We start from the raw sequence: 12,784 nt of genomic DNA on the forward strand, positions 1-12,784 counted from the left end.
GAGTGTAGAAATTTCAATGTCCTACTCTTCCTTTACATTTGTCATAGCATTTAGTACTTTCACTTCCTCTCTGGTTGTTTTCCTTTATTCTGAGCTGGAGCATTTTTGCAGAAATATTAACTTTTGGAGCTACAGTGCTTATGCCTTGAGTCTGCTGCAGCAGTAGTGAGGCAATAATTAACATATAAGGGTAAAGAGGCTTAACTGGAATTTATTTAATTAAGCAAAGAGATAAAAACTTGTAACATCTTTACAATCAACTTTGTTTGCATTTTCTCTTTACTTGAACACATATTTTTCAAACTAACTATCCTCAAAAAGGCTTTTCATATCTCCAGTTCTATCCCTAAGGTTGTCTGGGGAAAAATAAAATCTCTGTGCAGGCATATATGTATGCATTGATAGATACACAGACAGACAGACAGACAGACAGACAGACAGACAGACAGACAGACAGACAGACAGACAGACAGACAGACGGGAGTACTACATTGTTATGTTATAATACATATATTATAATGTTTATATTCATAATGAATACCATAGAAGTCTGATTTAGTTTTTATCCAAAATATTGATACTTTATTCATGTTTTTTTTTTCAAGCTCAAGGTTTGCTTGCCTCTCTAATAAATACATATATATGCATATTGGTGACTGAGGTAACGGGTTACTGAGTGCATGCTGTACTTTAAGCTGTCATTTGGAGATAAGAACTCTCCGCCTTTGCTAATCTAGTGTAATAAACATGCAATGAGGTTTATACAAGCACAAAGTGTTAGTTGGAAGCTTAGCTAGATATCATGTGTTAGGAACGTGTGTTTCTGTTGGAATCCCTGCCTCACCTCATCTGGACATGAAGCAGATATTTGCACTACTGTCAGGTAAGAGTCTTAAAAGTTCTGTTCTACAATGGAATTTGAACAACTGTATATCTTTCTGTACATCCTTTACAATTGGGCTGTATTTGCAGTACTGTGGACCATCGTCTCCTGCTCTTCCTGTGGGAATTTCAGCTGTACATCTGGACAATGTGTTCCTGGTTGTGATCTTGGGATGAACTCCAAATATGACTTGGATAAGAGGTTTTCTGGTAGGACATATTCATCAAATTTAATTTTCTTGTCACGACTCAGAGCAGAGGACCCAGTATTCAGGCAAGACAGGAGGTGGGATTATTCAAAAAGTGTTTATTTAAACAATTGGCTGCAGATATGCAGTGGCTGGGGGGTCAGGGGCAGGAAATTCTGGCAAGAGGAAAACTCAGGTTAGTGACCACGTAAATCTAAGTGAGGAACATTATGAATGTGAGCCACTAACCTGGTTTACAAGTACAGTCTGTGCCCAGAGAGCAAGGTAGGATCCAGCCATTGGGCTGGCAGCAAGATGCAGCGGGGTGCCGCCCAGAGTGTCCCAGAGAACATGCAGGAGTCCAAAGACATGTAAACAGAACAGGAACCGGCAGGCTCATTGGTCCAGAAGTCTGAAGCCAGGTTGAGCAAACCGTTCATACGGCAAAAGGCAAGCTTAGTGGTTGAGAGGCAAAATAGGTCAGGATTAGGTAAACAGGAACACTAAGGTAATGCTAGAACCCTCTCACCACTGAGATCAGACGTAAACAGGCAGGCTTAGTGGTTGAAAGGCAGAACAGGTCAGGATCAGTAAATCCGAAGCATCAAGGAACTCTAAAAACACTCTCACCACTGGCTAGAGAGAACAAGATAATCTCACTGTGATGACAAGATGAGGGCACCTTAAATAGAGGCAAGGAGCAGGTGGGTAAGATGAGCAGTGATGAGAAACTTGGCAGAGTTACACAGGTGAATGGAATCAGTAATTAATCCAGTCATCAGTGTCAAGATAATGACATTCCTGTCCACTTTGTGTTATTGAACTAAGCAGTTGAAGCCTGATATCGACATACATGTGAATCATATAAAAAGGTGCATCATTATTTCCTGCATTTAATGAGAATTTTTTTTATTTTTTTTAGGGTAGCATTAGCTATTTTCTTCTGTCTGCTTAAATGCTACAATGAAAAGAGGGCAATTTTTGTTACTAAACTTAATCTATGTAACTCTCTTTAAAATGAGAAGTTTAGAAATACCATGATTTGCAATGTCTTAGAATAAGGCTGGACTCTACCAGTACCATTATAGCATCGGCTTAGCAGGTTAGCTAAAAGGTTACAAGTAAATCACAGGTTTGTTTTTTTGTGTGTCTTTTAGGAGTAGTCATCTTTATTCTGGTAGAGAAACTGAAGCTAGCTTCACAAAAACTTAAGCTATTTATCATGTTTAGTTTCAGCATTTTCACCTATAAATATTGCTCTTAAGGCTCATGCAACTTTGAGAATAACTCTTGTGGTTGGAAAAACGCCAGTGAGTCATCCTATAGCTGGAGACGACAGATGGCCAACATTACTTCTATACCAGGACAGGACCACACCATAGGGAGCCCCTGGGGTAATCATTATTGCTACTACATTATTGCTTGGTCATAATGTCGTTGTGTTAAACCATGTCAAGGACCATATTTTTTTGTTGTTGTTGTTTTTGCGTACTGTCCAGGATATATAATGCATGTAGATGGGAAGGAAGATGGTTTCTTCAGAGAAGCCAATTTGGAGTATCCTGTGAACCAACTGGCTGCTATAGGATGCCAAATCAGGTATGGATAACAAATATGCCAGATAAATCTTTACCACAAGGTTTAGGATTTTTATCTGACCAGAATGTGCCAAAAATCATCTCTCTATATTTCAGATTTTGGTACCACATCTTTGAAAACAGTTCATCATTAGTATCATCTTACCTTAAAGTAATAATGATCAGAGGCACAGTGGAGACTGAGTTGCTAAAGATTTCCAAAAGTAAGACAAATGGTTGGGAGAATGCAACTGCCTTCATTGGTAATCAACCACCTGGCTACAAGGTTGGTAAAGCATCTTATTTATGTAGTGGATTTAGAAAAATACTGCATTTACAACCATATTTAATCTTTATCTATACTGACTAGCGTGATGGTCTGTATCTGGCAATCTGTGCTAATTAGTGCTTAAAACTAATTTCCTCAGCAAAACTTAATAAATCACTTTATATTCTTTCCTTGTTGTTTGCAAAAAAATATATATATATAAAATTAAACAATGAGTCCTGAATCATTTTCAAATTCTTTCCAAAAAACATTTATTTGTTTTGGCATTCTATACTACTTTAAAGGGGTCATAGAATGATTATATAGGGTATTTGGTGCTGGTCCTTAAGGTCTCTGAATAGGGTGTGTAACATTGGTTGGGTTGAAAATGGTATATTTGCTGTTTTATGTGCCCTAATGCAAGCCTGGTTAAAAGCCCTGGAATGAAACGAAAGGTTTTCTTTCTTTTATGGTATGCTCATGAATGTTTAGATGAGCTGTGCACTGATTGGTTGCTTTACAACGAGCGAAGCTGCCCAGCAAAGAAGCATCATAGCAACAAGCAGTCACTCACTGAAACATCAAAATTGTTGATATGGTAGTGTGACTAGATGTCCTCTTTTTCCTGGACATGTCCTACTTTTCATACCTAAGAAAATTCCGGGGGGGAATTTCAAAATCATCTGGGATTTAAGTGGACTACAGTGCAGCACGTAGTCGAAACACATCGGGCACTCAGACCGAGCTGTCAGGTCCAGGGCTGGTCCGGGATCCCCATCGGACGGGGAAAGGGAGCCAGAGGTGGACGGAGTGACCGAACCCGACCCGGCGACTGTAACCTGGACACCGCCGGCTCCGTGCAGTAAGGCAGGCAGGGGGAAGCAGCCCCAGAGCTGACTCGGTTCAAGTGCCCGGTCCAGTCAACAGCCCAGCATGCCAGAACCAAATAAGGCAGCATCCCTCTGGCAGTTGACCTCAATTCGAGGCTTAGTTTGGATTCGCCCGTTTTATGGTAGAAGTTTGGAATTGTGAGATTTGCAGAGAAAGGGGGTGTCAATGGGGTTTGAACTTCTCTGTATGTCTATTTCAGCCACTGAACTAACCCCTTTAATAAATATCACAAGCATTCCAAATACAAATCCATCAATCCATTTTCTGTCAAAAAGTCTACGGGTGAGAGGCGGGGTACACCCTGGACTGGTTGCCAGTCTATCGCAGGGCAAATACAAATCATAAAAGTGAATTTCAATATTCCAAAATTAATACATATATTTTTCTTAAAACAGCTGCTATTGTCATACAATCCTTCATTTCTGGAATCCAAAGATGTTATGCTGGATGATATCACCTTTGAGAACTGTGCAGAGGGAGACATCCCAGAGGGATCAGACCAACTGTCATGTGATTTTGAAAAGGATACCTGCTCTTGGTTCCACGACTACACAGCTAGTCTTCTGTGGAAGAGAAGCAATGGGGTGTATACAGACATCACTGGAAATGGTAGGCATTCTAATAACCTTTTGGTTTCTGATTGCTCAACAATCTGCAAAAATTCACGTTATCAGCCAAAAAAAATTATATTTCATATTAATTAAATTGTTTGGCATCCATATGTTTGAATCTAACACCCCAAAATCAAGTCCAGTCATCTATTTGTAATGTCATATTGCTGTATATGATAGAAAGATCCCTATCAAACCAAAGATATAAAAAGGGAAATAGTATGTTACAACTACAAAGCTATCTAGACATGGCCACCAACCTTAACTAATGGAACGGAGATAAGATTATTAATCAGGGACCTGGCAAAGAGGATCATGGTAACTCTAAAGAAGAAAAAACAGGTATGGCTTTGTGGGAGAAAATCCACAAAACTCCACTCTATGTAACAGAACAAGAGGGAATACCAATAAGAAAGAAAGTTTGATGATAAGTTTACAATTTCACACAATCCATTCCAGGGATTGGCCAAAGAGTTTTTATTTTTTTATATTCTTTTCAAATAATCACATTTTTGGCCAAGAAAATTGCTAATCACCCTTGATACACCATCATGGAAATGTGTGCATCTCCAATGTGAAACACAGTATGATCAACTTTGTGGATTAACCAATCTATCTTCAAGCATCACACGACAACCATCACCAAGACTTCTGTAATGCGGTTTTATTGGCTTTGGTTATTAACACGGAGGTGACAGTGACTGCTGCTGCATAATGTCCACACTTGCTGCCACATCAGCCGGGTTGCCAGATGTCATCGACTCACATTTTTCAGTCCAACAAATTTTCATAAACCACCTGGATATATGAAAATTGCCCAATTTGAACCAAAGTCTATTGATCTCTTAGGCCATAAATCTAAAGAATTTTTTTTTTCATCAATAGACAGCCATCCTAAACTGCCAAATTGGGAAACATCCCAACCTGGAAACAATGGACTTAAGATGGGAAACGTTAGCCTTTAGATGCAAAACCCCATCATGGACCGCAACATATTTTTGCAAAATATTCTAATATAAATTTGCTAAATATAAGAGGAACATCATAGTTTGGTTTAAATAAAGAGCCTTAGTTTTATTATAATTTAGTTTGTTAAAAGGATTTTACAGTTTGAAGAAATATGATTTTACAGTTTCAAGTAATAGAAAATTACACCATATGCCAACCATCACAAGGACCTGTATGACAAGAAAGGGCTATATATACTGCATGCATCATTTAAGTAGTTAACATTGTATTACTTCTTGAGCTGCTTGAGTTATTTACTGTCACATTCACAGGTGCTTCGGCTGGAGAGTAAGTGTTGGGATGATTTAAGGAGGGCCGGCCCTCGTATGCTAAAATTAGGACCGGCCCACCGGGCAAATGCCCGGTATCACAGATTAAATGTCCGAGCTTGGTTGCCACAAACTGATTTCTTGATGATCTGATTTCTTGATCTTCATAAACTCTCAAGGGATTATTTCAGTTTTTCCTTTTTCTACAGGCTATTTCATGCTTATTACAGCTAGCAACCACCTGAATACGTCTTCATCAGCCAGACTCATCAGCTTCCCTCAAACTGCAGTTCAAACTATCTGTGTCAGCTTCCATTACTACATATTTGGGAACAGTATTGGTATGAGTTTCACTGCACACAAAGCTAATCTATCAAACATGAATATATTTTGTATCCTTGTATCATAAATCACAGCTTCTGTTGATATATTGTTGTAATTAGGATCCTTGAAGTTTATTACTAAGCACTCTGGGGAACCAGAAACAGTAATCTGGATGCGAAGTGGCACTCAGGGAAACAAATGGTGGTTTGCAGATCTTACTTTCAACAGTGACAGACCAATACAGGTATTACTTTTACTGTTGCACATGTGTTCAATGAAATCCACAGAAATGCAGACTATAGAAGAACCACAGTGATAGCGCTATTATACCTTACTGCAGCATTTTTACATAGTTAATTAATTGATTTTATTAATCAGGTGATTAATGAAAATGATAAATCAGCCCAGTTTTGTACCATTTCTAGTACAACACTGGCCAATTTTAAATCTTACTAAAAGGACAGGGGTTTGTTGTATCAGTAGGTAACCTTACAACAGAGACTATAAAAATTGAATTTGGCGTTCCCCAAGGTTCTATCTTAAGGTTTCTCCTAATTAACATCCTCATGCTCCCCCTAACTCTGATCTTATTTAACAACAACATAAGTTACCATAACTATGCAGACAACACAGCTGTACACAGCATTGACACTAGTTGACTATAAACCCATTAAAAATAAAATCAACCAATGGGTGTTTTAAAGAATGTTTTTCAGCTGAATCAAGATAAAACTGAAATACTTTTTAAACCAAAGTAAGAGCTTTTAAAAGTTAATACAACTATAATCATCCAATCAGGCTTGAAAACTTGGTTGCAGTGATGGACTCAAATCTGAACCTTCAGAGGCACATAAAGACAGCTGCATCATCAGCCTTTTGCAACCTAAAGAACATGTCCAGGATCAAATGACTAATGTCTCTGCAGGATCTTGAAAAATGTATTCATGCCGTCATCTTTAGCAGAATTGATTATTGCAACAGCCTCTTCACAGGTCTGCCTAAAAACTGAATCAGACAGTTGCAGTTTATGTAGAATACTGCTGCCCACATCCTCACTAATAAGAAAGTGGTGCAATCACTGCAGTTCCAAAGTCCTTCTACTGGCTTCCTGTCCCTTAGGGAATAGACTTTGAAGTACTTATGTCAGTATATAAATGACTCAATGGCTTAGTTCCAAAATACATTACAGACAGATATTGTCTAGAGTGGCCTTTAACTGTGCTATCTAAACATTATTACATACATTTCCAGGCCAACTTTCAATAATATAACCATTAAAAAAACAGTGTAATTCATTTCTGTTTTAGGTAAACAATTTTGTTAACTATGAGGAATAAATCATATGGAACACAAATTATCTTCATGCAGTATAGAGTTCTATCCTGTTTAATAATGTTGCTGTATTGATGTTGTGAATCTTCACTTCAAATCATTCCCAGTTCATTATAGAAGCTGTGGTAGGAGGAAAACAGGGCAGCATTGCCATCGATGACATTAAGGTGTTCCCTAGCCTGAATGGCTTATGCCCACCTGAGAGGGAGTGCACTTTCCAGGGTTCTCTTTGTGGGATGCAGCCCCAACCCTCTGCAGACTTCAGCTGGAACCGGATCACTGGCATGTCCCAGCCGGCAAACTCTTCAGGTCCCACCAAAGATCACACCCTGGGAACAGAGCAAGGTCATTAGCTTTATTATATGCATCAAATAAACATTCATGCTAGAATATCTGTAGTGTGTTAATTTTTCACATTTTGTCATGTTACACCCACAAAACCTAGGTGTGTTTTTTTCTTTTCTTTTTTTTGACAGACCAACCTGTAGCACATTTGTATTGCATGAATTTCTGTGTAATATATATATATATATATATATATATATATATATATATATATATATATATATATATATATATATATATATATATATATATAAATAATATAAAAAATCACTTTCACTTTATAAGAATGCACTTATTAAGTAAGTAAGCACATCCTTGATTGATCTACAAAGAATGTAAGTTCTTTTAAAATACATCGGCACGGAAGGCTAGCTGATATATTTAAGCAGTACTATCAGACTTTCACCTCTTTTTCTAGGTTATTACCTGAGTGCAGGGTTATGGAATCATCCTGCTGGGTCCAAAGGTGCTATGACAGCTGCGATGGAGCCCACACCTCTTAATGGAGAGTGTCTAATGTTCTTTTACTACATGGAAGGAACAGGAATTGGTGAGCTCAATGTTTACCTTCAAACTACTGACAGCCAGGAAAATGCCACCAAGCTGTGGACAAGACTTGGAGATCAGGGATCACACTGGCGACATGGGAGGGTAACGCTTTACAGCCCACAAAGCAGTTATCAGGTAACTACAAAATCAAATGTCTGCAGATTATAATCTCTGGGTGATAATTTAATTACATATTAAGTCATTTAGTTCCTTGTATGACTTTTATAGCCCTACATTTTGGATATGTTCAGTGTATTGTTTATCCAATATCTTAGATTCTTTTAAAGTGGAAATAAAATATCATTTAAAAACCTACACATTATTACATTTGAATGGTTTCACACAGAATTTACTGATAATGCTGAAGAGTTTTAATTACATTTTCAAAGACGAGGGGGGAATTTCCTGGAGAATTATTTCAATGATCACTTATACATTTTATTGATGAATAAAATATAATGAACATGTAAACATCATGTTAAAATCTGCATGTAGCCTATGCTTTCTTTTTTTTCTATATTTCACTTCTTTGAACAAATAACTTTAAGCAAGAACAAGTTATTTATAGCCACAGCACATTCGTGTAAAGTTCTATTATAATTTTATTTTTTTGGGTTTGCTCTCTCTCTCACAGATAATTTTTGAAGCGATAGTTGGAGATGAAACAATGAGGGATATCGCCATTGATGACCTTACCATCATGAATGGCGCCTGTCCCCCATCAGGTTACCTTCCTCGAAAATGTCTAACTCACTGTGATCATAGTAATGTTTGTAGGCATTAAAGCGATGTAAACTGGTTGTGTGCTTTCCTTGTTACATATTGAAGGCTTTTGTGATTTTGAGATGGACCTCTGCGGCTGGGTCAACAGTCCCCAACCAGAGTCTGGAGTGGAGTGGGACTGGCTCTCGGGCAAAAGTGAGGGTCTGTTTGTTCCCAGACAGGACCACTCAACAAATTCTGCTTTGGGTAATCAATAACACATCCACATCAATTATGGAAATAATATTACTAGTGAAACAGTGCAATCCCTAGTAATAAAAGAATGGAAGTTATAAGTTTATCCAACTAAGTTAAATTAAATTTTCTAGCTTTTTAGAATCTTTTTATGTTGTATTGGATCATTTTGAACTTATTTCAAAAGTCAGTCTTTGAAGACATTGGTTAAGGTGCTTTAAAGCTGACTTATGTCCAGACTTGATGAATTCAGCATTTAGGTTTGAGAAAATGCAGTGTTCAGGAGTTAATTACTTCAAAACCTAAAACTGAGAACATGAAAATGTTGAATCTATTTTTATTTCTGCATGCACAGAAAGAAAATATTTCTTAATCGCATATATTTTTTTGTGTGTTAAAAATTAGCAAATAAGGTAAGCTATTAATTTTGTTTCCATAGGTCACTTTGCATATTTATGGCCCTTTGAGTCGGAAAGAGAAGAAATCGCCCAATTGGAGAGTGAGTCTATGGAAGCAGTAGAAAGTGGTTGCATAGAGATCTGGCACTATACCCAGGGGTGGATAAGTTATAGTAAGTTCATTTTACTCTTTTTTTAATAGTTATCAAAAACAAAAATTTTTATTGGAGCTTGTGGTTATGTGTCTAGTCCCTGAACCGTATAGGTTTTTATTTTTAAGGCTTTTCTGGACTCAGAAATTGATGTTGAGGAAACCCTTTATATCCTGTTGTACAAGTGAAATCAGCTTAATTTGTTCCTTCTATAAAATGCTGTTGTGGACAGTTCTTATATCAGTAAGTTTCAAGAGTTATTAGCCCATAATATAGAAACCTATATACTAGAATATTGATTTATGAAATTTTATATTGCATTAAAAGTGCTATATTTTTGCATATCATTTTAAAAGTATAACAGCTATTTTATTCAGTATTTCATTCAATTCAATTTGTTTATATTGCATCAATTCACCACATCACAAGGTACTTTACAGAAACAATTCAATAGTCATGCTGGCCTTCAAGCAGAATGGATTCCTACCTTTTTTTCGAAATGCAGTGCAAAATTTACTTTAATTTAAAAACAAGAATTGTCGTGGCCTTTGATGGATCCACCCCAGCCTCTTCAATGCATTTGGCTTGGCATTCCTCTCAATGCTGTGGTTCTTCCAAATGTTGGTGCACCCTTTTCTACCACACTTTTGCTTCAATTTAAGTGTTTTGTGTACAGCATATACTTGGATACAAAACTCTGTTTACAACTAGCTTCTTCAGCAATGACCATTTTTTTCTTACCCTCCTTGTGAAGGGTGTTGATAACTCTCTTCTTGATCTCAGTAAAGTCAGTGGTCTTCCAAATGATTTTGTCAGGGAACTTTTTAAAGGCTCAGAAAACATTTCCAGCTACAGTATTTTAAGTTAATCAACTGACTAGCTTGTAAAAACCATGTTAAACAAAATGCACTTTTTTATAGTATTCTAACTTACTGAGATCACGTAGATTGTTTGTTTTCTGTAAGCCACAAATCACCAAAATTGCAAGAAAAGGCTTGGAATATATCTTTGTATTAATAATGGCCCTATATAATATATGAGCTTCACGCTTTGAGTCGACTGGCAAATAATATTTAAATTGTACACAATATTCATATCGTCTTGTTATTTAATTAAACAACATGCAAGTTTAGTTGAGAGGTGACCAAGGCCCACAAATTTTGCATTTGTCTTTTAATTCAAAGTGGTTCTGAGAAATAAGGAAAAAAAAGTATTGTCCATTTGGGTTAAGATTTTTTTTTCTTCTTTTTAACAGAAACAAAAACTGGCACAGTGGTCTATTTTGAGATTCCTTTGTTTCCTAAATAAAGCTATTCAAATTGTTAATGTTCCAATCTACTCATAATACAGCTTATATTACAACTAGCGCTAGATAAACAATAGTACACAAAAATTCTATCCACTTAAAACAGATTAAGCGGTTTCTTTCCATTCTCACCACATGCTTACTCGAGAGAAGGCATCATTATGAGGTTATAACTAAGTGCAATTGTCTGGCTTCACTAGGTCATAAAAATATTGCTGTAGACCATTATGATTTACTGTGAGTCATGAACAGATACAGTAACTTTTGACCAATTACTGTTACATGATTTAACTAATTAGATTAAACTGTGCTACAGTTTGGACTCAATGTAGAAATGTTGTTGGAATCTTTGGACCAAACTGAATTAGACCCAACTTAATACATTTTTGATAGGTTTGCTTTGTAGATCTTTTTTTTATTGATAACTGGTGCTATATAAAGTTGTTTGAAGATGCACTTGAAAGACATGTCTTTGGGGAGTTTTGCCTAAAAAAAACTATTATGATTTATGTGGATTTGTTTGTTTTAAGTCAGGGTTTTTAGGTTGGTTTTGTGTTACTGCTTGAAATTATTGTCTTGGTGCCAATCAAAACTACATCTTTTCACATCATGTTCTTTACAAAAGCATCAATCATGGGGATCCTCAAGATGACTTTCTTGGGAAAATATCAGATTGGAGCCTTTTAGTTTTAAATGCAATTTTTTTGCACAGTCTCTGTTATTGTTAAAACATGATAACTGGTTGATAAGTGATAATTATAGAGTCTTACTGTGTTTCAGATGTTATTCTGTGGTTAATTTGTCAGGCCTGCCAATCCTGTCATTTATTTTTCCCGGCTCTTATTTTTTTTCTCTCCCATTGTACCCATCTCAATTTTTCTGACTTGAAGCCAAAAAAAAAAAAAAAGAATTAAAAAGAAAGAAATTAATCAATTTTCACACAGCAGATACTCATGCATAATCCCACAAAAACATTAGTTGTATTAGATGCATTGACTGTCATGCTCTCACCTCAAATGTTTTTTTTTTCTGTGCAGTAACTATAACAGAAATGTCTGCTTCTATAATTTATTTTTTATAGTTTATATTTCCAGCCTTAAATGTAATATTTGGAAGTTTTCAAATAATTTCATCTTGTATTTAGAATTTTGCTCTCTATGAGGAAAATGTTTTTATTTACATTTTGTTTACTCATGATTTTCTCATGCTTTCAGACCCATCAGACATTACACTAACAGTATTCATACGTGAAGCTGGTCAACTCCGTCCTCTGTTCAGTACTAATGGTTTCATGAATCATACATGGATTCAAGACAGAGTGGATTACAATTCAACCAGTCTTCACCAGGTTAATGCATTATAACTTTAAAATACATTTTATACTATTTTTTGTGGTGCTTGCTGAGTTAAGATTTTAAAATCTGATATTTCTTTTCAATTTCAGATTATCTTACAAGCTCGATGTCCACCTGGGAAGGAAGCCAGTTTAGCGCTAGATGATATTAACATCATTCCTGGCAAATCTTGCAATGAACTCATCCCCACAACAACTATGCCTCCCACAACAACTACTAGGGCTCCACCCTCTAACATGGACTGTGCCTTTGAAGAAGGTCAACGTGAAATATTTATCTTCTAGTAAAACAAAGATGTTTAGCGTTTTGGGGTGTTTTGATGAGGTGTTTAGTTTTGTTGAACACTAATCCTAACTCATTATTTTGTATAAC

At 36.4% G+C, this 12,784-nt stretch overlaps 1 protein-coding gene across 1 annotated transcript in view; it reads left to right on the forward strand.

Annotated features, from left to right (window-relative positions):
- Positions 1-770: 770 nt before the first annotated feature.
- Positions 771-12,784, forward strand: part of si:ch211-106h4.4 (MAM and LDL-receptor class A domain-containing protein 1) — a 41,055-nt gene continuing 29,041 nt past the window's right edge. The window contains exons 1-15 of the mRNA XM_038295973.1: positions 771-883; positions 973-1,092; positions 2,336-2,464; positions 2,570-2,669; positions 2,765-2,933; positions 4,202-4,415; positions 5,904-6,035; positions 6,138-6,262; positions 7,458-7,695; positions 8,114-8,379; positions 8,879-8,969; positions 9,073-9,213; positions 9,641-9,772; positions 12,272-12,405; positions 12,502-12,670. Coding sequence (XP_038151901.1) covers positions 856-883; positions 973-1,092; positions 2,336-2,464; positions 2,570-2,669; positions 2,765-2,933; positions 4,202-4,415; positions 5,904-6,035; positions 6,138-6,262; positions 7,458-7,695; positions 8,114-8,379; positions 8,879-8,969; positions 9,073-9,213; positions 9,641-9,772; positions 12,272-12,405; positions 12,502-12,670 — 2,188 coding nt within the window. The 5' untranslated portion in view covers positions 771-855. The remainder of the gene's footprint in view (positions 884-972; positions 1,093-2,335; positions 2,465-2,569; positions 2,670-2,764; positions 2,934-4,201; positions 4,416-5,903; positions 6,036-6,137; positions 6,263-7,457; positions 7,696-8,113; positions 8,380-8,878; positions 8,970-9,072; positions 9,214-9,640; positions 9,773-12,271; positions 12,406-12,501; positions 12,671-12,784) is intronic.

This window comes from Cyprinodon tularosa, unplaced genomic scaffold (assembly GCF_016077235.1).
Source record: "Cyprinodon tularosa strain WSP-4 unplaced genomic scaffold, ASM1607723v1 ctg364, whole genome shotgun sequence".
Taxonomy (NCBI): domain Eukaryota; kingdom Metazoa; phylum Chordata; class Actinopteri; order Cyprinodontiformes; family Cyprinodontidae; genus Cyprinodon; species Cyprinodon tularosa.